The sequence below is a fragment of the Ornithorhynchus anatinus genome, chromosome 2 (assembly GCF_004115215.2).
Source record: "Ornithorhynchus anatinus isolate Pmale09 chromosome 2, mOrnAna1.pri.v4, whole genome shotgun sequence".
NCBI classification, from domain to species: domain Eukaryota; kingdom Metazoa; phylum Chordata; class Mammalia; order Monotremata; family Ornithorhynchidae; genus Ornithorhynchus; species Ornithorhynchus anatinus.
Window position 1 is genome coordinate 36382822 of NC_041729.1, and position 21868 is coordinate 36404689.

General features: G+C 64.1%; 2 protein-coding genes across 3 annotated transcripts; one reads left to right on the top strand and one right to left on the bottom strand.

Annotated features, from left to right (window-relative positions):
* The first annotated feature begins 319 nt into the window (after positions 1-319).
* PTCD1 (pentatricopeptide repeat domain 1) lies at positions 320-14975 on the top strand. Of its 2 annotated transcripts, XM_029052844.2 has the most exons (8): positions 321-824; positions 3184-3324; positions 5918-6136; positions 8028-8129; positions 9243-9962; positions 11029-11145; positions 13465-13647; positions 14664-14975. In XM_029052844.2, the coding sequence occupies exons 1-8, from the start codon at positions 369-371 to the stop codon at positions 14826-14828; spliced, it is 2103 nt and encodes a 700-aa protein (XP_028908677.1). In that variant the 5' UTR covers positions 321-368; the 3' UTR covers positions 14829-14975. The 2 variants fall into 2 exon arrangements, with proteins under 2 accessions (XP_039766971.1, XP_028908677.1); XM_039911037.1 differs by lacking the exon at positions 5918-6136 and having other exon boundaries at positions 320-824.
* A 297-nt stretch (positions 14976-15272) lies between these two features.
* On the bottom strand, positions 15273-21563 carry BUD31 (BUD31 homolog). Its single transcript, XM_029057442.2, has 5 exons — positions 21479-21563; positions 19459-19582; positions 17087-17209; positions 16516-16682; positions 15273-15495 (listed from the first exon to the last, which is right to left on the bottom strand). Exons 2-5 carry the CDS (start codon positions 19550-19552, stop codon positions 15445-15447), a joined length of 435 nt encoding a protein of 144 aa, XP_028913275.1. The 5' UTR covers positions 19553-19582; positions 21479-21563; the 3' UTR covers positions 15273-15444.
* Between the last annotated feature and the right edge of the window lie 305 nt (positions 21564-21868).

Here is a 21868-nt window from a genome sequence, read left to right on the forward strand (position 1 = left end):
ACCGTGGGCGAGTCACTTCACTTCTCTGCGCCTCAGTGACCTCATCTGGAAAATGGGGATGAAGACTGTGAGCCTCACGTGGGGCAACCCGATTACCCCGTATCTCTCCCAGCGCTTAGAACAGTGCTCTGCACATAGTAAGCGCTTAACAAATACCAACATTATTATTATGATGATGATTCTATCTACCCCAGCGCTTGGCACGTAGTAAGCCCTCGAGTATCGTAATTATTGTCGTTATTATAATTATCCTCGTGCCCGGGCTACCTCTTCGCCCGAGTTCCCGGTCTGAGATGCCGTCCGGGTCCGTCAGGCCCTCCTCTTTTCGATTTTAGGGGGATTCCAGGACCCGGCGACCCCCGTCCGTCATGAGGCTCCTGCGGCTGTTGTCCAGCCGCCTCCCGGCGGGCTCTTCCGCCCCGAGACGCCCGCGCTCCTCAGCTCCGGGAAGCGGCACGCCGTGCCGGTGGGGCGGCCGGCCGCCGCACGCCTCGGCCCGGAGGCGGCTGCCGGGGCCGAGCCCGAGGCCCTTCCGCGCGTCGCAGCCGCTCGCCCCGCCGACGGGCTGGGCCCGAGACGGGCCGGCTCCTCTCCCCCGGCCGGACTCCGAGGAGGCCGCCGAGGAGTGTGACTTTGGGAGCCTGTCCGACAGATATTCCTCCAGGATGGTGTTTCGCAAAACGAGCTCCGAGTTCCACAACCTGAGACTGAAGGATCGGGAAGACCCGGCGGAGCAAGAGGAGCAGCGGAAGGCGTGGCGGGGCCGGAGGAACACCCCTTACTGGTATTTCCTCCGTTGCAAGGCTCTGATAAAGGAAGACAAGGTAGGTCCCCGGGTCCCCTTCCGTGCCCCGGGCCTTAAAAGCCGCACCCCGTCTCTGTCCGACCCGGGGTTTGGGGGAGGGCGACTCGGGGACGCGTGGAGCCCACACCCTTCGGCCCCGCTGACATTCCCCAGCTAACGGCGTCGGATCCGTCGCACCCGGTTGTATTTACCGAGCACTCAGGGGCCACGGAGCACCGTACCGAACGCACGGGAGAGCACGGTATCAACAGAGTCGGCGGAGGCGGTCTAGGGGGAATCTCCGGACCGCAAGCTCCCTGTGGGCAGGGGTCACGTCTACCGACTGTCTTCTCCCAAGCGTTTAGTTCGGCGCTCTTACGTACCTATCTGTGATTTATCTATATCGATGTCCGTCTCCCCCTCGAGACTGCAAGCTCACCGTGGGCAGGAAATAGATCCGCTGGTGGTTATATTGTACTCTTCCGAGTGTCCGGCACGGTGCCTTGCGCGCGATGAGCGTTCCGTAAATACGATTAGATTGAATGAACGCACGCTCTGTACGCGGTAGGCAGTCCCTAAATACCATCCGCCGATTTGCCGGAACCCTCCGGATCCCGCGTGTCAGTCGAGGGCGTCGCCTCATGCCTTTGAGCCGCACTGTGATGATGATAACAACTGTGGTATCTGTTCAGCGCTTACTATGTGCAAAGCACTGTTCTAAGCGCTGGAGGATACAAGGTTGTCCCACGTGGGGCTCACAGTTTCTTTAATCCCCATCTGACGGATGAGGTAACCGAGGCGCAGAGAAGTTAAGTGACTTGCCCAAGGTCACACAGCTGGGATTAGAACCCATGACCTCCGACTCCCAAGCCCGCGCGCTTTCCACTGAGCCACGCTGCAGTCTCCCAAGCGTGCGGCGCCTCGGATCGGATCGGACGAAGGGGGATCGTGCGGGTCGGTTGCGGGGACTGCCTCGTGCCCCCACCAGCTGGAGCGGCGGAAGGAAAAAGATGGAATTAGGGAGAGGGAGAGAGTGGAATAAGAGCAAGGGACTGGGAAGGTGGAGGTTTCAAAAGACCGGGAAGGGGACCCTGGGCTGCGGACTCCTCGGGGGCCGAGACCGTCCTGAACGTCCCGGCCGTCCCCGGAGCTGCGGCGGCTGGATTTGGCAAGCGTTCAGTCGGTCGATTCCTTCGGTCCTATTTATCGAGCGCTCGGTGGGTGCGGAGCGCTGTACTAAGCGCCCGGAAGGGACCGTTCGGCAACGGAGGCACCCCCTACCCAACAACGGGCTCACAGTGTAGAAGGGGGAGACGGCAAAACAAAAGAGTGAGAAGCAGCCTGGGGTAGCGGCTAGAGTGCGGGGCCCCCGGGGTCCGGAGGTCGTGGGTTCTCGTCCCGGCTCCGTCACCTGTCTGCTGTGTGACCCCGGGCAAGGCACCGAACCTCTCTGGGCTCCAGTTACCTCGGCTGTAACATGGGGGTGGGGACCGCGAGCCCCACGGGGGACGGGGACGGTGTCCAGCCCGATCTGCTTGTATCCACCCCGGCGATTAGTACGGTGCCTGGCCCATAGTAAGCGCTTAACCAGTACCGTGATTAACAGTCTTATACTTATTGAGCACTCACTGTGTGCAGAGCACTGTGCCAAGCGCTCGGGGGGCTGCGGCATAATGCGTAGACGCGTTCCCGGCCCCTAACGAGCTTACGCACGGCAGTGACCGAGTACTAAGAATCCCCGGTTTCCAGATGAGACGACCGAGGCCCAGAGAAGTGAAGCGCCTTGCCCAAAGGTCACCCAGCAGACGCGTGGCGGAGCCGGGATTGGGACCCGTGACCTCGTGCCTCCCGGGCCCTCGCTCTGCACCCTGCGCCATGCTGCGACCTCTTGGCATCCGCTAGTGAGAAGCAGCGCGGCTCAGCGGGAAGAGCCCGGGCTCGGGAGTCGGAGGTCGTGGGTTCGAATCCCGGCTCCGCCACTCGTCGGCCGTGTGACTGTGGGCAAGTCGCTTCACTTCGCTGTGCCTCGGCGACCGCATCTGGAAAATGGGGATGAAGACCGAGAGCCCCACGTGGGACACCCTGATGACCCTGTATCTACCCCAGCGCTTAAAGCAGTGCCCCAGACATAGTAAGCGCTCAACTAATACCAACGTTATTAGCATTATTAATGAAAACTCCCTAATGCCGTCAAGCCAGCGGAGGCGCATCGGCGACCCGGAACCGCAGGAGTGAAGTAAGGGCCGGAGGTAGAGGGGGGTCTCACGAGCATTTCAAAGTCCTGTCCCCCGGGAGAAAAATACCTGCTCTTTTCCAGCCATCCCGTCCCCCGGGCCCTCTCGGGAACTAAACAGCCGCGTCTCTCCGTTTCCGCCGTCTCCGTCTCGTTTGGCGCGCAGCTGGTCGAGGCCCTGGATCTGTTCGAGAGGCAGATGCTGAAGGAGGAGCGCCTGCAGCCGATGGAGAGTAACTACACCGTCCTCATCGGGGGCTGCGGACGGGCGGGCTACGTCAAGAAAGCCTTTAAACTCTACAACGACGTGAGTACCGGGCGACCGGGCCACGGGGCCCGACAAGAAAAGTAGTCTCCCCTCTCCCCTCTTCTCCCCCAACCTGCAAAAAAAATATATAATTATGTAGTTTGTCTGAAATGGAGCTACACTACACGTCTCTGACAACCATTTTCCTTCTTCTGTCATCATTTTGATATTTACTGAGCACTTATTCAACACCGGTTGTAAGCGGGGAACGTCTGCTCTGTTACAGCGTACTCTCCCCGGTGCTCAGTTCACGTGTCCTGCGCACAGAAAGGGCTCATTAAAGCAGTGGGGCGTCGCGGATAGAGCACGGCCCTGGGAGTCAGAAGGACCTGGGGAAGCAGCGTGGCTCGGTGGAAAGAGCCTGGGGCTTCGGAGTCAGAGGTCGTGGGTTCGACTCCCGGCTCTGCCACTCGTCAGCTGGGCGACTCTGGGCGAGTCACTTCGCTTCCCTGTGCCTCAGTTCCCTCATCTGTAAAATGGGGATTAACTGTGAGCCTCACGGGGGACCACCTGATGACCCCGTATCCCCCCCCCCCCAGCGCTTAGAACAGTGCTCCGCACATAGTAAGCGCTTAACAAATACCAACATTATCGATCTGGGTCTGTGACCTGGGGTAAGTCGCTTCACGTCTCTGGGCCTCGTTTACCCCAGCTGGAAGATAGGGATTAGGAGGGCGAGTCCCATGTGGGACCCGATTAGATTGCAGCCGCTCGTCTGCTGGGTGACCGTGGGCAGGTCACAACCTCTGTGCCTCGGTTCCCTCGTCTGGAAAATGGGGATTAAGACCGTGAGCCCCACGTGGGACAACCCGATGACCTTGAACGTACCCCGGCGCTTAAAACGGCGTTCGGGAAGCGCTTAACAGAGACCGGCATTATTATTACCCCAGCGCTTAGAACAGTGCTTGGCACATTGTAAGCGCTTAAGTACCCTTATCGTCGTCGTTATTTAGAATTATTTATGGATGACGGCTTTATAGGTTGTCGGTTTCTAACGATAAATATAATTGGCCGGCACCAGGCTTAGAGGCGAGGTAGATGTGAGATAGATCGGACGTGTGAAAAATCGGGGAATGGCTTCTCTGATCTTTTCTAGCCCTTTTAAGAGTTTTGAGCCTGCGGTTGCCTGCCCGAGCCCGTCTCCTCGGTCGTTCCAGAAGCAGCCAAGTCCTTAAAAAGCTGCCGTCACGAGACGGGATTTCTCCTTCCTCCTTCAGATTTCGTACTCTTACTCTGTAAACATACCGCGCTCTTACAGCCCACCAGTTGGCGAGCTCCTTGAGGGCGGGCACCGTGTCCGCCGACTGTGTCGTACCCTCCCAGGCGCTCAACACGGTGCTCTGCACACTGCGAGCGCTCAGTAGATAGCACCGGCCGACGGATCGATTCGGGCCTCGGCCTCATTCCGCCGCGCCGCGGCTCACCTTCCGTCCGGCCTGGCTCTCTTCCAAGAAAGCCGTGGCTGTCGGCCCCCGGAAAGTCCTGCGGGAGCCCATCCTCCAGACCGTGAACTCGTCGTGAGCGGGGAACGTGTCTGTGATGTTGTTATATTGGACTCTCCCGAGGGCTCAGTACAGTGCTCTGCGCACGGTAAGCGCTCAGTAAATACGACTGACCGACGGACTGTTAGCAGGAGCCCCAGGGGTCCGAAGTTTCCAGACTTGGGCCCGTCTTGTGTGAATTCCAGGAGGGCTGATGGCCCCCGCGTCCTCCGGCCTCCCCCCGAGAAAGCCCCCCGAAGGAAGGGTGGGCGAGGGTCCCGGCAGGACCGGGGCCTCCTCCCCGTTCTCCCTCTTGCAAGCAGACGGGGCAAACTGTCGTTTTGGGTTTATTTTTTCAACGGTATTTTTTACGCCCTTACCCTGCGTCGGGCACCGTGCTGAGGGCCGAGCTGCAGAAAAGCTCGTCGGGCGGGACACCGTCTTAAGGCCCGTTTTGCAGATGAGGGAACCGAGGCCCAGAGAAGGGAAGTGACTCGCCCAGGGTCACCGAGCAGACGAGCGGAGGAGGCAGGCCCCGCGCTGTCTTCCTCCCCGACCCCTTTCCCCCAGACCGGAGACCCCGAAGGAGGAGAAGCTCTAAACTGGGGATTAAGAAAGGAGCCCCGGGTGGGACGGGGACTGATTAGCTCGTATCCACCCCAGCGCTTTGCTCAGTGCCTGGCCCGCAGTAAGCAGTTAACAGATAGCATTTTTTTTTAAAAAAAAAAAAAAAGAGGGTTTTACAGGCTGTAAAGCGGAACCCCTTCTCTTCCCCAAATCCCACGGATTCAGCGCGTTTTTCATTCGTATTTCTTGAGCCCTTACTGCGTGCAAAGCCCTCACTGTACTAAGCACTCGGGGGAGTACGAGACGACGATCGACGGACCCGTTCCCCTTAAACACAGGATCCCGGCTCCGCCGCCGGCATTCGTCGTGACCTCGAAAGAGTCGCCGGACCTCGGTCTGCGCGTGCGGCGGAGCCGACGGCGGGTTGGGGGCGGGGGGGGCGACGTCCCGGGGGGGCACGGCGGGAGGTGCCGCCCGGGGGGACCGGCGCGCGGAGGAGTGACCAGCCGCGTGGTTTCTGGGGTCCTCCTGGGGGCGGGCGCTAGATGAAGAAACGGCGGTTGGAGCCGACAGACCCCACGTACACGGCCCTGTTCAACGCCTGCGCCGAGTCCCCCTGGAAAGACTCGGCCCTGCGGACCGCCCTCAAGCTCCGGCAGCAGCTCCGCCTCAGGAACGTCGAGCTCAACCTCAAAACCTACCACGCCCTGCTCAAAGTCGCCGCCAGGTGCTCGGACCTCCGCCTCTCCTTCGACGTGTTGAAGGTGAGGAGGACGGGGTGGGGGGCGGGGAAGCGCCGGCGGCGAGCCGGCCCTCCCTGCTCCAGAAGAGACGGCGCCTCGCCTCTCGGACGGGAGGGGGGTTTACGGCGGGACCCGGGTTCCGATCCCAGCTCCGCCACGCGTCTGCCGTGCGACCCTGGCCGAGTCACTTCACTCCTCCGTGCCCCCGGAGAACGGGGATAAGCGTGGGAGCCCCGTGCGGGACGGGGACCGTGTCCGACCCGACGAACTTATATCTACCCCGGCTTTCAGTCCAGGGCTCGGCACGCAGGAGGCGCCTAACGAGTACCGTGATTATCATTATTTCTCATTAAGCGGATTCCGACGAGGGAAGCCCGGCGGGCGAGAGACCGTTACGTTCCGATCGTCGCGGTATCCGTGAAGCGCTTACTGCGTGCCAAGCACCGTACGAGATCAGCGGGTTCCCACGTGGGGCTCGTAAGAGGGAGAACCGGGATCGGAGCCCTACCTCGCGGGTGAGGGAACCGAAGCGACGGAGGAGCCACGTGACTCGCCCGAGGTCGCGCGGCAGATGAGTGGTGGAGCCGGGATCAGAAGCCAGGTAGTCGGGATGGCTTCGGATCCGTTTTCGCCATCCTCGGAGTCCAGATGTGCAATCTTTCCCCGTGAGGTTTTTTTTTCCTTCATCAAGTCTGACCGGAAAAGGCTTTCAACGGGAACTGTCAGAAGTCACTTAGCACTCCGGCCGCCTGTAGCTCCAAAGGGAACCTTTGGATTAACCCTGTCGGATTGTACTCTCCCAAACACTTAGCACCGTACTCCGCACCCAGTAAACGCTCCATAAATGACACTGATTATCCGGAAGGCGTGAAATTGAGAACCGCTAGGGTACGTGGGCTTTCTGGATAATGGAGTTTGGCGTTTTTCTAAATCAGAATACCGGGGGACTTGTCCACAAGAAGGTGGCAAGCAAAATCGAAAGCAGGAAAGTCGTTCCTCCAACACTTTCACGATCCGGAAATGGAGACTTGTATGTTCACCGTTGACCACCCGTCACTGGGCTCTGCCAGGACAACACCGGGTTCCACCATTTCGTAGATTTTCGTTTGACCTACTGATCCCCTCTAGGCTGTAAGCTCGTGGCGGCCAGGGAGCATCTGCCGACTCTGTCGTAGGGTACTCTCCCAAGCGCTCAGTAATAATAACAATAATGATAACGTCGGTATTTAAGCGCTCACCATGTGCCGAGCACCGTTCTAAGCGCCGGGGTCATCGGGTTGTCCCACGTGAGGCTCACGGTCTTCATCCCCATTTTCCAGATGAGGTCACCGAGGCACCGAGAAGTAAAGTGAGTTGCCCAAGGTCACACCGCTGACAGGCGGAGGAGCCGGGATTAGAGCCCGTGGCCTCTGACCCCCTAAGCCCGGGCCCTTTCCACTGAGCCACGCCGCTTCAGTCCAGTGCTCTGCACGCAGTGAGCGCTCAACGGATGCCGTTGGTCGATGGATCTGTCGGTATACAGCATCGATCCTTTTTGCCTATCAGAGGTATTTCACGAGCGCAGACTAGGTGCCGAGCACTGTGTCGAGCGCTCGGGAGGGTACGGTACAACAGGATTAACAGACGCTGCCTATTTTGTCTTGGCATTTAACCGGACACGGAAGGGTGTGGTCGGGATTTTCCAACCGGTCGTGTTTATTCACCGAGGACTCGGCGCGCGCAGAGCGCCGTACCGAACGGCGTGGGAGGGTACGGTAGGTACGTTCCGGAGAAGAACAGACCGCCGACGGAGGTCTGGGCGGCCGAGGTTCACACGGGTGCAGATTTTACCCGCTCTGTCGGGCAGATGGTTTTGGGAAAATGTTTCCGCCGTCCCGGTCGCTAGCCGTGCCTCGCTTCCTTCCCTTTCTAGGAAGTTGTGGGTAAAGGTCACGCTGTCACCGTGGAGACTCTCAACCTCCTCCTCATGGCCTGCCTCCAGGACAAGAACGATGGCTTCAGATACGCGCTGCAGGTCGGTGGCCTTTTGCCTTCCCTCCCGGCCTCCCCAAGCCCCCCGGACTCCGGTGGGGCGCCCGGCACACGGTCGGCACTTAACGCGTCGCTCCGCCGCTGCTCCCCGCTTTCTCGCGGGCAGAGCTTCCGAGCAGGGGATCGGTCGCTCGCAGGCCCCGCGGGGATTTCACGTTAAGAGCTCCGACCGCAGACGGGAAAGGAGAAGTCGGGGTGATCGGCGGGAGGGGTGGCCCGGAGCGGCGGGGAAAGATCTCCGGCCGGCGGGGAACCCGTGTCTTTGCTTCTGTTGACCTCTCCCCAGCGTGTAGTAGGGTGTCTGACGCTCAGCAGGCACCCGGTAGGTGCCGTGGATGGACGAGCGGATCCGGGTGGTCGATCTCGGGCTCCCCTGAGGGGATGTCTTCTACCGAGTCGCCCACAGGACCTGTCAAGACCGGCCCCTGTGGTTTTTAACGGGGAGCGCGAATAGAGGTAGCCTTGCCGAGGAGCGAAAAGCATCCGTTCGCCCCCCGCGGTGATCCGATGGCGTATAGCTCATTCAATAGTATTTACTGAGCGCTTACTATGTGCAGGGCACTGTACTAAGCGCTTGGAATGAACAAGTCGGCAACAGATAGAGACGGTCCCTGCCGCCTGACGGGCGCACGGTCTAATCGGGGGAGACGGGCGGTCGGGGACGATGGCGATAAACGGAGTCGAGGGGAAGAACATCTCGTAAACACGATGGCGACCGAACAGAATCGAGGCGACGTACGTTTCGTTAACAAAATAAACAGGGTGATGAAAATATATACAGTTGAGCGGACGAGTACGGTGCTGCGGGGAAGGGGGAGGGGGAGGAGCAGAGGGAAATGTAGCGATGTTGTTGTCACATCACAGCAGCAGGCGCCACTGATTTGAGGTCGACCGCGCGAGCGGAAGGGCACTGAGTTTCCCGGAGCTCCTCACCTGCCCGCTGCCTGGCTTCTCTTGGGCAGAGCCCGGAGTGGACGGAGAGGTCGCGGGTCCGACTTGCCGGCCCCAGTGCCCCACCGTCAGGGAGCTTCCCCCGGCGCGATTTCCCGGTCACGCCGAGGGCGGGGGTAGGAATCGCTGTCTTCTTCTCACCCAGGTCTGGAGAACAATGTCGATGTGGGAGATCAAGCCCGAAGGCCACAGTTATAACCTGATGCTGCGGGCCGCCCGGGACTGCGGGACGGGGAACCCCGCGTCGGCTTCCGATTCGCTTCTGGGCACCGGCGAGAGAAGACCTGCCTCGGTCCAGCCGGGGACGAGGAGACGGGGCCCACCGCGGAGCGGCGCCGTGACCCTCCCGGACGTGGAGTTTCTGGAAGAGCGGATGTTCCGGGAAAACGTCAGAGAAACCGGGGAACCCCCGACCCTCGCGGAAACGGAAGACGCCGGCCGGGAACGACCGGAGCCGGGAAACGGCCCTTCGCCCAACTCCGGGCCGGCCGGGGGGTCGGTCCCGAGCCGGGGTCGGACTGGGCCGGAGGCGGCGGGATTCCCGGAGCCCGTCTGCCCCCTGCCGAACTTGCTGGATGTAGAATCGCCCCACCGGAACGTAGTGCGTCTGGGCGCGGCCCCCGCCCCGGCCGACAGGCTGGCGTTGATGGGGGAGGCGGAGGGTTTCCTGGACCGGATGGAGAAGGACGGCGTGGCGCCCGACATTAAAACCTTCACGCTGTTGGCCGAGGTGGTGAGGCCCCGGAGCCGGGCCGAAGACGCCCTGTTGGCCCTCCTGGAGAAGCACCGAGTGGAAGCGGACGTGGCGTTCTTTAACGCCTTGGTGAGGAAGAGGAGCAGAAGGAAGGACCTGGAGGGGGCGAAGGTGAGAGAGGCCCGTCCGGAGCTCGCCCGGCGCAGCCCGCCCCGGCCGCGCGGGGGGTTTCGAATCGGGGCGGCGGTTCCGACGTTCGGTCCGACGCCTAAGGCTCCCGGACCTCTCTGATCACGGTGATGATGGTGGTATCTGTTGGGCGCTTCTACGCGCCAGGCACCGGGGTGGGTACGAGCCGCCCGGGTTGGACGCGGCCCCCGTCCCACGTGGGACCGACTCCCGGTCTCCGTCCCCGTCGGACAGCCGAGGGACCCCGGGGCCCGGAGAAGCGAAGCGTCTGGCCCGGGGTCACGCCGCCGAGAAGCGAATTAGAACCCACGACCTTCTGCCTCCCGGGCCCGGGTCCTCTCCGCTACACAGTCCCGCTTCTGCCAGCTCGGCCCCTTCCCCCAGGTTTCTTGGAATTCGGAGGATCCTCCTCCTCCTCCAGAGGCCTGGCGGGGACGGGAAATCCCCGGACCGCTGCATCCCCAGCTTGGGCCACCCCATCCCGCCCCCGCTCCGGCAGCGGTCGCGGTGGTGTCCGTCGAGCGCTCGCCAAGCGCCGGGGTGGATACGGGATAATCGGGCCCCACCGGGAATGTGGAATTCCCCGTCTTGGCGGATGAGGGAACCGAGGCCCAAAGAAGCGAAGGGACTCGCCCGGGGTCACCCAGCAGACAGGTGGCGGTGCGGGGTTAGACCCCGGCTCCTGACGACTCCCGGGCCTCCGCTGTAGCCGCCGGACCACGCCGCCCCTCTCGGTCCCGGGAGACCCCTGAAGCTTTCCCGTTCCAGCAGAGCTGGTTTAGGGACGGGGTTGGGATCGGGGGGCGGCGGGGGAGAGTCAGCGACGCGGCGTCTTCGGCCGCGGGACCCCGGCGGCCTCGGGTCGCCGGGGATTTACCGACCGAGCGCCCGGGGCGGCTCCCGGCAACCGGGACCGGCCGCGTCTAGCCTCTGAGGCTGTGAGCTCGTCCGCCGGACGCGGGGAACGTGTCTCGTACGCTGTGCCGCCGTACCCCCCCCCCCGACTCCTCCGTCCCGCGCCTTCAGCCCTGGATCCGACCGATTGCAGGAGCTGCTGCTCGTCTTGGCCCAGAGGAAAATGTGCCCTGACCTGCAGACCTTCTGCAACCTCGCTATAGGTTGCTCCAGGAAGAAGGATGGGCTGCAGTTACTCAAGGACATGAAGGTACGGGGCGGATGGGGGGGGGGACGGGGGTCTGCTCCGGGCCCAGAGCGCGCCAAGCGGTGCGATAAGCGCTGGGGACGCCAGACGGCCGGGTGACGCGCAGGGGGCGGGAGCTTTTGGGGGAGCGGTGACCCCCGTGGGAGGAGGTCTCTCTCGCCCACCCTCGTGCAGTCTGCCGATTCAGTTTTATGGCACTCTCCCGAAGGCTTAGCACAGTAACGGGCACGTAGTAAGCCCTGGACTCTCCCAAGCGCTTAGTCCGGTGCCCCGCACGCGGCGAGCGCTCAGTAAATCCGGGTACGGTAAGCGCTTACTACGCGCCGGGCACCGTACGGAGCGCCGGGGGCGATGCCGGCGAACGGGGTCGGACACGGTCCCCGTCCCGCGACGGGCTCCCGGTCCTGATCCCCATTTCCCGGAGGAGGGGACCGAGGCCCAGGTCACCCAGCAGAGAAGCGACACCCAGCACACAAGACTAGCAATGTTCATTGCTCTCGTCGTCCGCCCGTCTCCCCCGATTAGACCGTCAGCCCGTCGGAGGGCGGGGACCGTCTCCCTCTGTTGCCGGTTCGTCCATTCCAAGCGCTTAGTACAGTGCCCTGCGCATAGTAAGCGCGCAGTGAGTACCGCTGAGTGAATATTGAAGGAACAAGCGGCAGAGGCGGGATGAGAACTCACCCAGTGGCTCGGTTGGATCTCTTAAGTGCTCACCGTGTGCCGAGCGCCTGGGAGAGCACAGTGTAACCAGGACACGGCCCCGGCAGAGGTTAGATGAGAATTCCGGTCCTCCGACTCCCCGGCCTGTTCTCTTTCCACTAGGCCTCGCCGCTTCCCTATTTAGAGGAACAGTGCTCTGCACGTAGTAAGCGCTTCACGGATACCAACGTTATTATTAAGAGAAGTGCCGTGGGGGCCGAGGGGAGCCCGGGCCACCGTCCGTCCGCCGCGGTGTCTTTATTCACCTCCCCGAAGGAAGGGGGCTAGACTGGAGTTCTCCAGAGTCCTCCGGGATTTTAGGTCTTCACTGAGATGTACAAACCCAATTTCCTACGTAGGTTCCTCAATTGACGCGAGTCGGTCGGCTCGTTACCGGCGGGGAAGCGGCGTGGGTGATGATGATAATGTTGGTATCCGTTGAGCGCTTACTATGGGCCGAGCACCGTCCTGAGCGCTGGGGTAGACACAGGGGAACGAGGTGGTCCCACGTGGGGCTCGCAGTCTTAATCCCCATTTTCCAGATGAGGGAACCGAGGCACCGAGAAGTGACCTGCCCACAGTCGCACAGCCGACAAGTGGCAGAGCTGGGATTCGAACTCACGAGCCCTGACTCCAAAGCCCGCGCTCTGTCCACCGGGCCACGCTGCTCCTCTGTCGGGTGGGTATCGGGAAGCAGCGGGGCCCGGTGGACAGAGCCCGGGCTTGGGAGTCGGAGGTCGTGGGTTCGAATCCCGGGCTCTGCCGCTGGGCAGCCGGGCGACCCCGTGGGCGAGTCGCTCCGCTTCTCCGAGCCTCAGTTCCCGCCTCTGTAAAATGGGGGTGAAGACCGCGAGCCCCACGTGGGACGACCTGATCGCCCCGGATCCCCCCCCCCCCCGCGCTTAGGACGGTGCTCTGCACGTCGTCAGCGCTGAACAAATACCAGCATTATTATGGAGGAGCAGCGCGGCTCAGTGGGAAGCGCCCGGGCTTGGGAGTCAGAGGTCATGGGTTCGGATCCCGGCTCGGCCGCTTGCCAGCTGCGTGACTCTGGGCGAGTCACTTCGCCTCTCTCCGCCTCGGTGACCTCCTCCGTCAAATGGGGATGAAGACCGTGAGCCCCACGTGGGACGACCTGATCGCCTCGTATCCCCCCCGGCGCTTAGAACAGTGCTTCGCACGTAGTAGGCGCTCAACAGGCACCACCGTTTATTCATTTTTTATTTTTCCTGATCGGGCAAGAGCCGTCGCCACCGTTCAGGTCGCGCTTCTCAGGGCCGTGGCTCTCCAGCTCCGCAGGGGCTTGAGGGGCGGCGGCCCGAGAGGGAGCTCGCGGGAGGAACCGGCCCCGAACGGCGCCGGGGAAGGGGCCGTTGCCGTCCGCCCCGGCCGGGCCCCGCGGCCAAGCGGCGCCTCCCGGGCGATCCCCGGCCCGCCCCGGCGGCGGGCGCCGTCCCGAGCTTTGGGGTGGATACGGGTTCATCGGATTTGGACCCGGTCCCTCACCCCGCCGGGGCTGACGGTCTAAGTAGGAGTCGCCTCAGATATCGCCACCCCGTCTAACCGCTTCGGCTGTCCCCTCCCGCCCGGTGCTCGACCAACGCCGCCGACGGACGCTTCCAGGAGGTGGGGATGCACCCCAACGCCCACGTGTACGGCACCCTCATCGACGCCGCGGTGAAGCGGCTGGACTACGCCTACCTAATAGCCGTCCTGCGGGACATGAGGCGGGCCCGGGTCCCCGTCAACGAAGTCATCGTCCGCCAGCTGGAGTTCGCGGCCGCCTACCCGCCCAAGTTCGACAGGGTGAGCCAGGGGAGCCTAAAGGGAGGCCGGGGGCGGGCGGCGAGGGAGCGGGAACGGGGCAAGGGGGAGGAACGAACTTCGGGAATCTTAAAACTCTTCGGGAAGCGAGCGCATAAAGGAACGTCCCGCGGGTACGGCGGCTTTCACACGGGGCCCCGACGCACCGCGGCGGCTCCGCTTCCTGCGGCGTCGGCCCCCGGGCGGTTCTTCGGGGTCGAATCCTTCCGCTCTAGCCCCCGGAGCTTCCGGGGACGGGTTCCTGGCTTCCTTTTGTGGTCGAGAGGTGTCATGATGACGATGGTGATGATAATAATAATAACGGTATTAAGCGCTTACTACCTGCCAGGCACTTTTCTAGGCACCGGGGTAGATACAAGATGAGGCGACAGGCCCGGAGAGGTGAAGTGACTCGCTCGGGGTCACCCAGCAGACAAGCGGGGGAGGCGAGGATCAGAACCCACGACCACCTGACTCCCAGGCCCGGGCTCCATCCGTTCGGCCGTGGCGAGGCCGGGCCGGTCGCCGCCCTCCCCCCGGGAGTCGCAAGGCGGTGGCCCTCGGGCTGGAGACCTGGCTCCGTTTCGCCGTAGCCCCTGGACCTGTCCCGCGGGAACGATCCTTCCCGGAAACCCATCCGTCACACGGCGTTTTCGGTCTCCGCGGGCTTGACCGTAGAACCCGGGCCTGGGAGAGGGCGGGTCGGCGCGGGTTCCGATCCGGACTCCGCCACGGGCGTCTGCCGGGTGACCTCGGGTAGGTCACTTCTCCGAGCCCCGGGTACCTCACCTGCCAAACGGGGGTCGAGACCGTGTCCGACCTGATTCGCCCGAATCCGTCCCGGCGCTTAGAAAACGCTTCGCAAGCGATAATCCCCGTTATCGTTATCTAAAGCAGACCGTCTCGGGCCAGCGGCCGCGTTAGCGCGCCCTCCCTCCGACCCCGTCTTCGGAGCCCCGGGCGGTGGGGCGCGCCGTTCGTCTGCCTCGCTCCTACCGTGTGGACTCTTCCCGTTGCAGTACAGGGAGAAGAACACCTACTTGGAAAAGGCGGACGGCTTCCGCGCCTACTACAAGCGGTGGCTGCAGGTGATGCCGGGAGAGGAGACCCCCCACCCTTGGCAGAGGTTCAGGGTCAAGCCCGACGGCGCCGGCCGGACCCCCCCGCCCGCGGAAGAACGGTGAGCGGACGAGAAGGGACGGAGACGGGTCGGCCCCGGGGGCCGCCGCCACGCCTCCTGCCCTCCGGCCCCGGCCGGAGCTCCGCGAGCTGACGTCCCAAGCGTCTGTAGGACCCGGACGGCCGCCTCGAATAAAAAAGTTACCGTGCGACGGGTTCGTTCTAGCGGGGAGGGAAGCTCCCGGTGTTGGGACGATGCCTTCTTCGCGGTTCAAGTTCCCGTTTGCGCTCTAGGAGCCGCCCGTTTCCTTGCCTGGCCCGGGTCCGCCCTCGTCGTCTCTCTCTCCCCCCCCCCCCCCGCCCCCGGAGGCTCGGGCCTTCGCGAGACGGGGGTCGCTGTCTTTTTGAAGCCGGAGAGGGTGAGGTTCTGCTCCGCCCCTCTCCTCCCCCCCCCCCCGCCGTCCTTCTACCGCCAGCCGGTTCCGCACGGATGAAAGCGGTCGGCCATCCGCTGTGGGGTTTAGATTTTATTTTAAAATCAGAAACGATTACAGACGATCAGCCGAGAGACGGCGGCGGGAGGCCCGTCTCGGCGGGACGCCGCTCCGGCGAGGGGGGTGACCGGGTCAGATGGGCGCGGGGTTCGAGCCGGAGGGTGGTTTCCGAAGGGGCCGGGGGCCGTCAGCCCGAGCACCCGCGGCAGCCGCAGTGCGTACACTCGATGATCCTCCCCTGTAAGACGGAACGGGCCGGGGGAGTGGGACTGCCGATCCGAGCGCTCGATAAATACGACGGGATGCATCCGCGGCCGCCTACGAGCGACGCGACCCGACCGAGCACGGCCCCGGATGAGACGGAAGAATCCAGAAATTCCTCCTCTGCCCACTGGCTTAAGAAACGGGGGGGGGGGGGGGGGGGGGGGGGCTCCGATCCCGGCTCCGCCCAGTGACTCCCGGGTGACCCCGGGCAAGTGGCTTAACTTCTCTGGGCCTCGGTTTCCTCACCTCTAAAACGGGGCATTTAATCCCTGTTCTCCCCCACGGTTTACGCCGTGAGCCCCAGGTGGGCTCACGGGTGCAGTCAGGCTCCATCTGACTCGGACGGTTCTGGATCCACCCCAGTGCTTGGCACAGAGTAAACCCTTAACAAATATTATCATCGCTGGTATTGCAGGTCTCTATCGGTCGCCAGCCGTGGTTCTTTCTGCGAGCCCGCTGGGGGCAGGGATCGTCTCTCTCTGCTGCTCAGCTGTACTCTCCAAGCGCTTAGTACAGCGCTCTGCACCCAGTAGGGGCTCAAGAAATACGACTGAATGAACGAAACCGAGGCACAGAGAAGCCAAACGACTCGCCCGAGGTCGTAAGGCAGTAAAGCGGCACCGGGGGTTTTGGCGAGTCGCCCGGGTTCGGATCCCAGCTCCGCCACCCGTCCGCTGCGTGACCTTGGGCGACTCACTTCTCTGGGCTTCGGTTCCCTCGGAAGTAAAACGGGGGACGAAGAGCGCGAGCCCCGTGGGGGACGGGGACCGTGCCCGACCTCATCAGCTTGCCCCTACCGCGGCGCTCTAGTACGGTGCCCGACGAATACCGTAAAAAAACCACCCTGCTCCCCAGAGTGCCTTCATTCGATTCTTCAACCTTTTCCCCGCTATTTAAGCCGGGTCCCGTGGCGGGGAGCCTAGCAAACGCGAGGGACGGGCGGATGAGACGCCCGAGAAATAGGCCCCGTGACGGCCGGCGACACGGATCTTACCACTTCGAGCTTGCTTTTGGGAACCCGGCAGATGCAGTTGGTTCCAAAGTTAGTATCTCGAGTCTGGATGCACCGTAGGCAGCACAGGTTCTCGTAACCCTGTTTCTTCCACTTGGCGATCAGGTTTTTGTCGGCGTAGCCTTCTTTGATACAGTACTCGTACAGTTCTGTGGAAGAGACGGAGGGGGAGGGATCGGCGGTGGGTCACGGGCAGCCTCCGCTCTCCTCGTAAAGAGGGTTGCTCAGAAGCACTGGGGGGGGGGGGGCGGGGGTTCCGATTCCGCTGCCTGGCGACGGCAGCGATCAGAGCGACGCCTTTCGAGGAATCGTTTAACCCGAGGCTTCAAATTCGGAGGGGGGAGAAAGTTTCAACGTCGCGTTCCAAACCCGAACGCTCCATGAACCGGATCCGGGGCCGCCCGCCCGACCACCGCCCCCGCCCCCCCCCCGTATCGAATCCGTCCCGGCTACGGAGAGCGACGGCCGTGACCCGACGCCCCGCGAGCGGGCCCCTTAAACGGACGTGGGGATCGCCGCCGCGGCGGAAAACCCAAAACGGCGGTCGGCTTACCCCTGCTGATGGCTTTTCTCTTATAGAAGAGGTCAAAGATGTAGCGGGTCTTCTGGTGGTGGATCCGGAAGATGGGCCAGAGAGATTCCACTTTCCGCTTCCCCTCGTGAGGCTCCGTTTCAGCTGGGAGACAGAGGCCCCGAAAGCCACGGGGTCACAGGTCGACCCATCGATCGTTCGACTGTCCTTCCCGGGCCCTTCCCGGGTGCGGGGCGCTGTACCGAGCGCTCGGGAGAGCCCAGGATAACAGACGCGATCCCTGCCGGTTTGAGAGAGCTCTCGGACGGTCTCTCCGGTTAGGGTTAGTGGTTTGGGGGGGATCAGGGTTAGGGCTGGAGTCTGGGGAATGGGGACGGGGAAGAAGGTCACGGGAGGCAGAGAGTCTTTCCCATCAAGAACCACGAAGGGGAACCTCAAACGTCCTCCAACCTGGGGCTCCGTTTCAGCCTCCGGGACGAGAGGCAGCCGGGCGGAACGTCACGACGCCGGTCCGCGAGCCGTCAGACCCGGTCTCGGGGCCGGGCTCCGCCGACGGCCCGTTGTGGGACCCTGGGCGGGTCGCTTAACCTCTCCGCGCCTCAGTTTCCTCATCTGCAAAACGGGGTGAATACCGTCCGCCCTCCTACCTACCTCTCAGGGCCGAGGTCGGGGCAAAGGTGAGACGAGTAATGGGAGAAGCCTCTGGGAATAAGAGGTGGCGGGGGGGGGGGGGGAGGGACGGGGAGAGATGATCATCCCAGAGGAACAACCCCCTCCGCGGCCGGGATCGTCTTCTGAAAGGCCGCCCCGCGCAAGCCTCCCCGGTCCCCGCCGCCCCGCGGAGGCCGTCCGCTCTTTCTCCCCGCCACCGAGAGATCCCTGTCCGTCGGCTCGGGGCCGTGAGCTCCCGGTGGGCAGAGGCCGCGTCTCCCGACTCGGACGTTCCGTGCTCCCCCCCCGCCGAACGCCCGCTACGATGCCCCGCGCACGGCGAGCGCCCGGTCGCCGCCGCCGATGGGTTAAGGCGCCCCGTCGGCTCTCTCTCCCCCTCGGTCATCCGGGCTCCCCCCCCCCCCCCCCCCCACAGGGCGCCCGGGCTACTCGGTGAGCCCGGGTCTCATCTGTGGCCGCTAACGTCCCGCTCGCCCGCTCCCCCGCCCCATCTCCGGAGCCCTTCCGAGACCACATCGCTTCCAGACGGCCTCTTCCGGCTGACTCCGCATCTCCCCGACTTTCTATACCCCGACTCCACTCGGGCACTCCCACGCCGCCTGAGCGCTCGGTCCCGTCACGCTCTGTCCGGACCTCTACCCTCCTCAGACGGAATCGACCTCACTGCGTCCCCCCCAGCCGTACGGTGAACTCCTCGGCGGCGGGGATCCCGTCCACCGATTCCGTTGTGCTCTCCCGAGCGCCGAGGGGGGCGTTCTGCCAACGGGAGGCCTCGAGAAATGCAACCGACCGATCGATCCCACCATCTGAAATCCCCGCGGCCGGTTCCCTCTGAAAGGTTTGCCGGTAACGCGGCTTCTCGGCGGTGCCCCGTCCCAGGAACCACGGCCCCGCTGGGGTAACTGAGGGCTCTGTCCGAACCGTGTCACGAAAAACTGTTTTACGGCAGGGACGGCCGCGTAGGCGCCTGCACCTTTGACTGCAATCACGTGAACACGCTGCGGGCCGAGTTATTCGACCTGCCCCGGTCCTGGGTGTGGCGAGGCCGTCTCTCGCCACCTAAAAATGGAAACGGGTCGCAACGTGGGGCGTACCCGACCGCCCCCAACGTGCGAGGTGCTCGTCGGCGTGGCTCGGTGGAGGGAGCCCGGGCTTCGGAATCGGGGGTCGTGGGTTCGACTCCCGGCTCTGCCCCTTGTCAGCTGGGTGACTGTGGGCGAGTCACTTCGCTTCTCTGTGCCTCAGTTCCCTCATCTGGAAAATGGGGATTGACTGCGAGCCCCCCGGGGGACGCCCTGATCACCCTGGATCTCCCCCCAGCGCTCAGAACAGTGCTCTGCGCACGGTAAGCGCTTAACGAATACCAACCCGATCACCCTCATTACCCGTGACCCATTTCCAACCCGCCCCTTCTAGACGGCGAGCCCCGTGCCGGGTAGGTATCGTCTCGGTTGCCGGACTGTGCTCCGCAAGCGCTCGCGCACGGCCAGCGCTCGAAAGATCCGAGCGACCGAATGGATGAATCCTACAGAAAGGCCGCCGACACCGGCGCCTAAGAAATTCCAGATGGGGGCGGGTCCCCGGATCCTCGCCCCGACGCGGGCGCTCACGGGCGAAGGGCGTGGGAGGCCGCCGCCGTCCTCCCTCCCCGCCCCCGGATTAACGACCCCTCTCTGGACCCAATAAAACCAAGGCGTCCGAATCCGGCCGCGTCCTCTCACCTTCTCGCATCTTCTGATCCAGCTCGTCCAGCGTGGGCTCGATAAGCTCCCAGCCGTCCGGGGGAGCTTTCCGGCTTCTCTTGACTTTGGGCATCTTCCTTTACCGAACCGAAAACACCGGGATCTGAAAGCGAACGAGCGGGTGCGGTCGTTCCCAGGCGCGACCGTTTCTGGAGATGACGACGATGACAGTGACGACGAGGGTGTCGAGTCGAGCGCTGTTCTGAGCGCTGGGGGGGGGTCATGGGTTCGAATCCCCGCTCCGCCACTTCTCACCTGCGTGACTGTGGGCAAGTCACTTCGCTTCTCTGTGCCTCGGTTCCCTCATCTGTAAAACGGGGCTCACGCGGGACCACCCGATGACCCCGTATCTCTCCCCCGGCGCTTAGAACGGCGCTCTGCACACAGGCAGCGCCTACCAGATACCAACATTATCATCACCACTATAAAAGCGACCGGGTTGGATGCCGTTCCCGGCCCGCACGGGGCCCGCGCTCTCCGTCCCCGCTGTACAGACGAGGGAGCCGGGGCCCGGGGAAGCGAAGCGACTCGCCCGGGGTCACCGGGCGGACGGGTGGCGGAGCCGGGCTTGCGAGACGGGACGGTAATTTAAAAGCACGCAAGACGTGCTGTTCCGATCCCCAGAGGGCAGAAGGGCCAGTCTCAGGAGCTGACGGACGTTTCCCCGGCAGCCCGTCGTCGAGGGGCTTTTTTTACCCGCCCAGAAAAAGAAAAATCCTGGCTCACGGGATGTTCTGGAGCTCGTGGTCCTCGGAGGGGCGGGATCTCCGGCTACCGACTTGACCGTTCTCTCGCGCGCGCCAACGGCGCGAAGCCCTCGCGGCTCGGCCCCCGGCCCCTCTCCGTCCCCTCCGGCTCGGCCCCGGCGCTCCGTCCCCACCGGCTCGGCCCCGGCGCTCCGTCCCCTCCGGACCTCGATCTCCGTCCCCGCCCGCCTCTAGACGGGAAGCCCGTCGCGGACGGGGGACGCGTTGGCCGAGTCTGTCGTGCCGTACTCTCCGGAGCACGCGGTAAGCGCTCCACAAATAGCGGGTTAGTCGATCCCCTCCCTCTGCCACAGCTTTACGCCCCGCCACCTCCTCTTTCTCTAACTCCCTGTAACGCTCCCCCGCTAATCTGCGAGCTCCCCGTGGGCGGGGATCACGGCCCACGACGGGTGGCGGGCGGGCGCTCGATAAGTAACCACGTCTGAGAGGCCCCGCGGCGTAGGGGACGGGGCGGAGCCGGGCTCGGACCGCCGGTCCCAAGCGCTCGGTACAGTGTTGCGCACACCCGCGGGCGCTCAGTAGATACGGCCGAATGACAGAGAGAGGAGGGACGCCATCAAGGTCGGGGGAGGTGGAAGGGGAGGAGGGGGTGGAGGGCCGCCCGTCTGCTCCGGTCCTGTTGCCCGTCTCCCCGCTCCTAGACCGTGAGCCCGTCGCGGGGCGGGGACTGCCTCTCTCTGTTGCCCGACTGCACTTTCCAAGCGCTTAGCGCTTAGCGCGGCGCTCCGCACGCAGGAAGAGCTCAGTACAGACGACCGAATGGCTGCTCTGCGCGCGGTGAGCAGCGGGGCTCGGTGGAGAGGGCCCGGGCTTGGGAGTCGGAGGTCACGGGCTCGGATCCCGGCTCCGCCACCTGTCGGCTGTGGGGCTGTGGGCGGGGCACTTCTCTGGGCCTCAGTTCCCTCATCTGGAAAATGGGGATGAAGACGGGGAGTCGCCCCCAGCGCCGTTTGCCCCCCCCCGTGGGGCTCCCCGTCTTCCTGCCCATTTTCCAGATGAGGTCACACTGAGGCCCAGAGAAGGGAAGCGACTCGCCCACGGTCCCCGCAGCCGACGAGGGGCCGAGCCGGGATTCGAACCCGTGACCTCGGACTCCCAAGCCCGGGGCTCTTCCCCCTGAGCCACGCTGCTTCTCTCGCAAGGGGCTGACAGGGTCGAGAGGGTGGCGAGGAGGTGCGGGACGCTGCGCTCCGGCCCCGGCGAGGGGGGGGGGGGGGGGGAGAGAGACCTACCCGGCGGCTCCGGCTCCGCCCGCCCCGCTTCCGCCTCGGCGCTGCCGGCGCCCGCCGATGACGTCACGACGCCGGGGGGGGGGGGCCTTCCGTCCTCCCGGGCGCCGAGGCCTGACGTCATCCGCCCGTCGGGAGGGGGGGGTTGCGTCAGCTTTAGGCGCCCCCAGATCAGCCTGAGGGACAGGAATCCCCGCCGGGGGGCGGAGGGGAGGCGGGGGGCGTCCCGTCCCTCACGTCCCGTGGCGCGCGGGGGGGGGGATGCGGGGGCGGTGAGGGGGCGCAGGCGGGAGGGGGCGGGCGGGGCGGCGCGCAGGCGCGGTGGGAGGGGGCGCGGGCGCGGTGGGCGGGGGCGCAGGCGCGGTGAGCGGGGGCGCGGGCGGGCCGGCGCGC

Bases quoted from the DNA above. Each gene is read 5' to 3' on its own strand.
- PTCD1 (XM_029052844.2), top strand. From the start codon at position 369: ATGAGGCTCCTGCGGCTGTTGTCCAGCCGCCTCCCGGCGGGCTCTTCC. The intron at 825-3,183 runs GTAGGTCCCCGG...TTTGGCGCGCAG, and splicing joins CTCTGATAAAGGAAGACAAG to CTGGTCGAGGCCCTGGATCT. The intron at 13,648-14,663 runs GTGAGCCAGGGG...TTCCCGTTGCAG, and splicing joins ACCCGCCCAAGTTCGACAGG to TACAGGGAGAAGAACACCTA.
- BUD31 (XM_029057442.2), bottom strand. From the start codon at position 19,552: ATGCCCAAAGTCAAGAGAAGCCGGAAAGCTCCCCCGGACGGCTGGGAG. The intron at 17,210-19,458 runs GTGAGAGGACGC...TCTGTCTCCCAG, and splicing joins GGATCAGAAGATGCGAGAAG to CTGAAACGGAGCCTCACGAG. The intron at 15,496-16,515 runs GTAAGATCCGTG...TCCGTCTTACAG, and splicing joins CCAAAAGCAAGCTCGAAGTG to GGGAGGATCATCGAGTGTAC.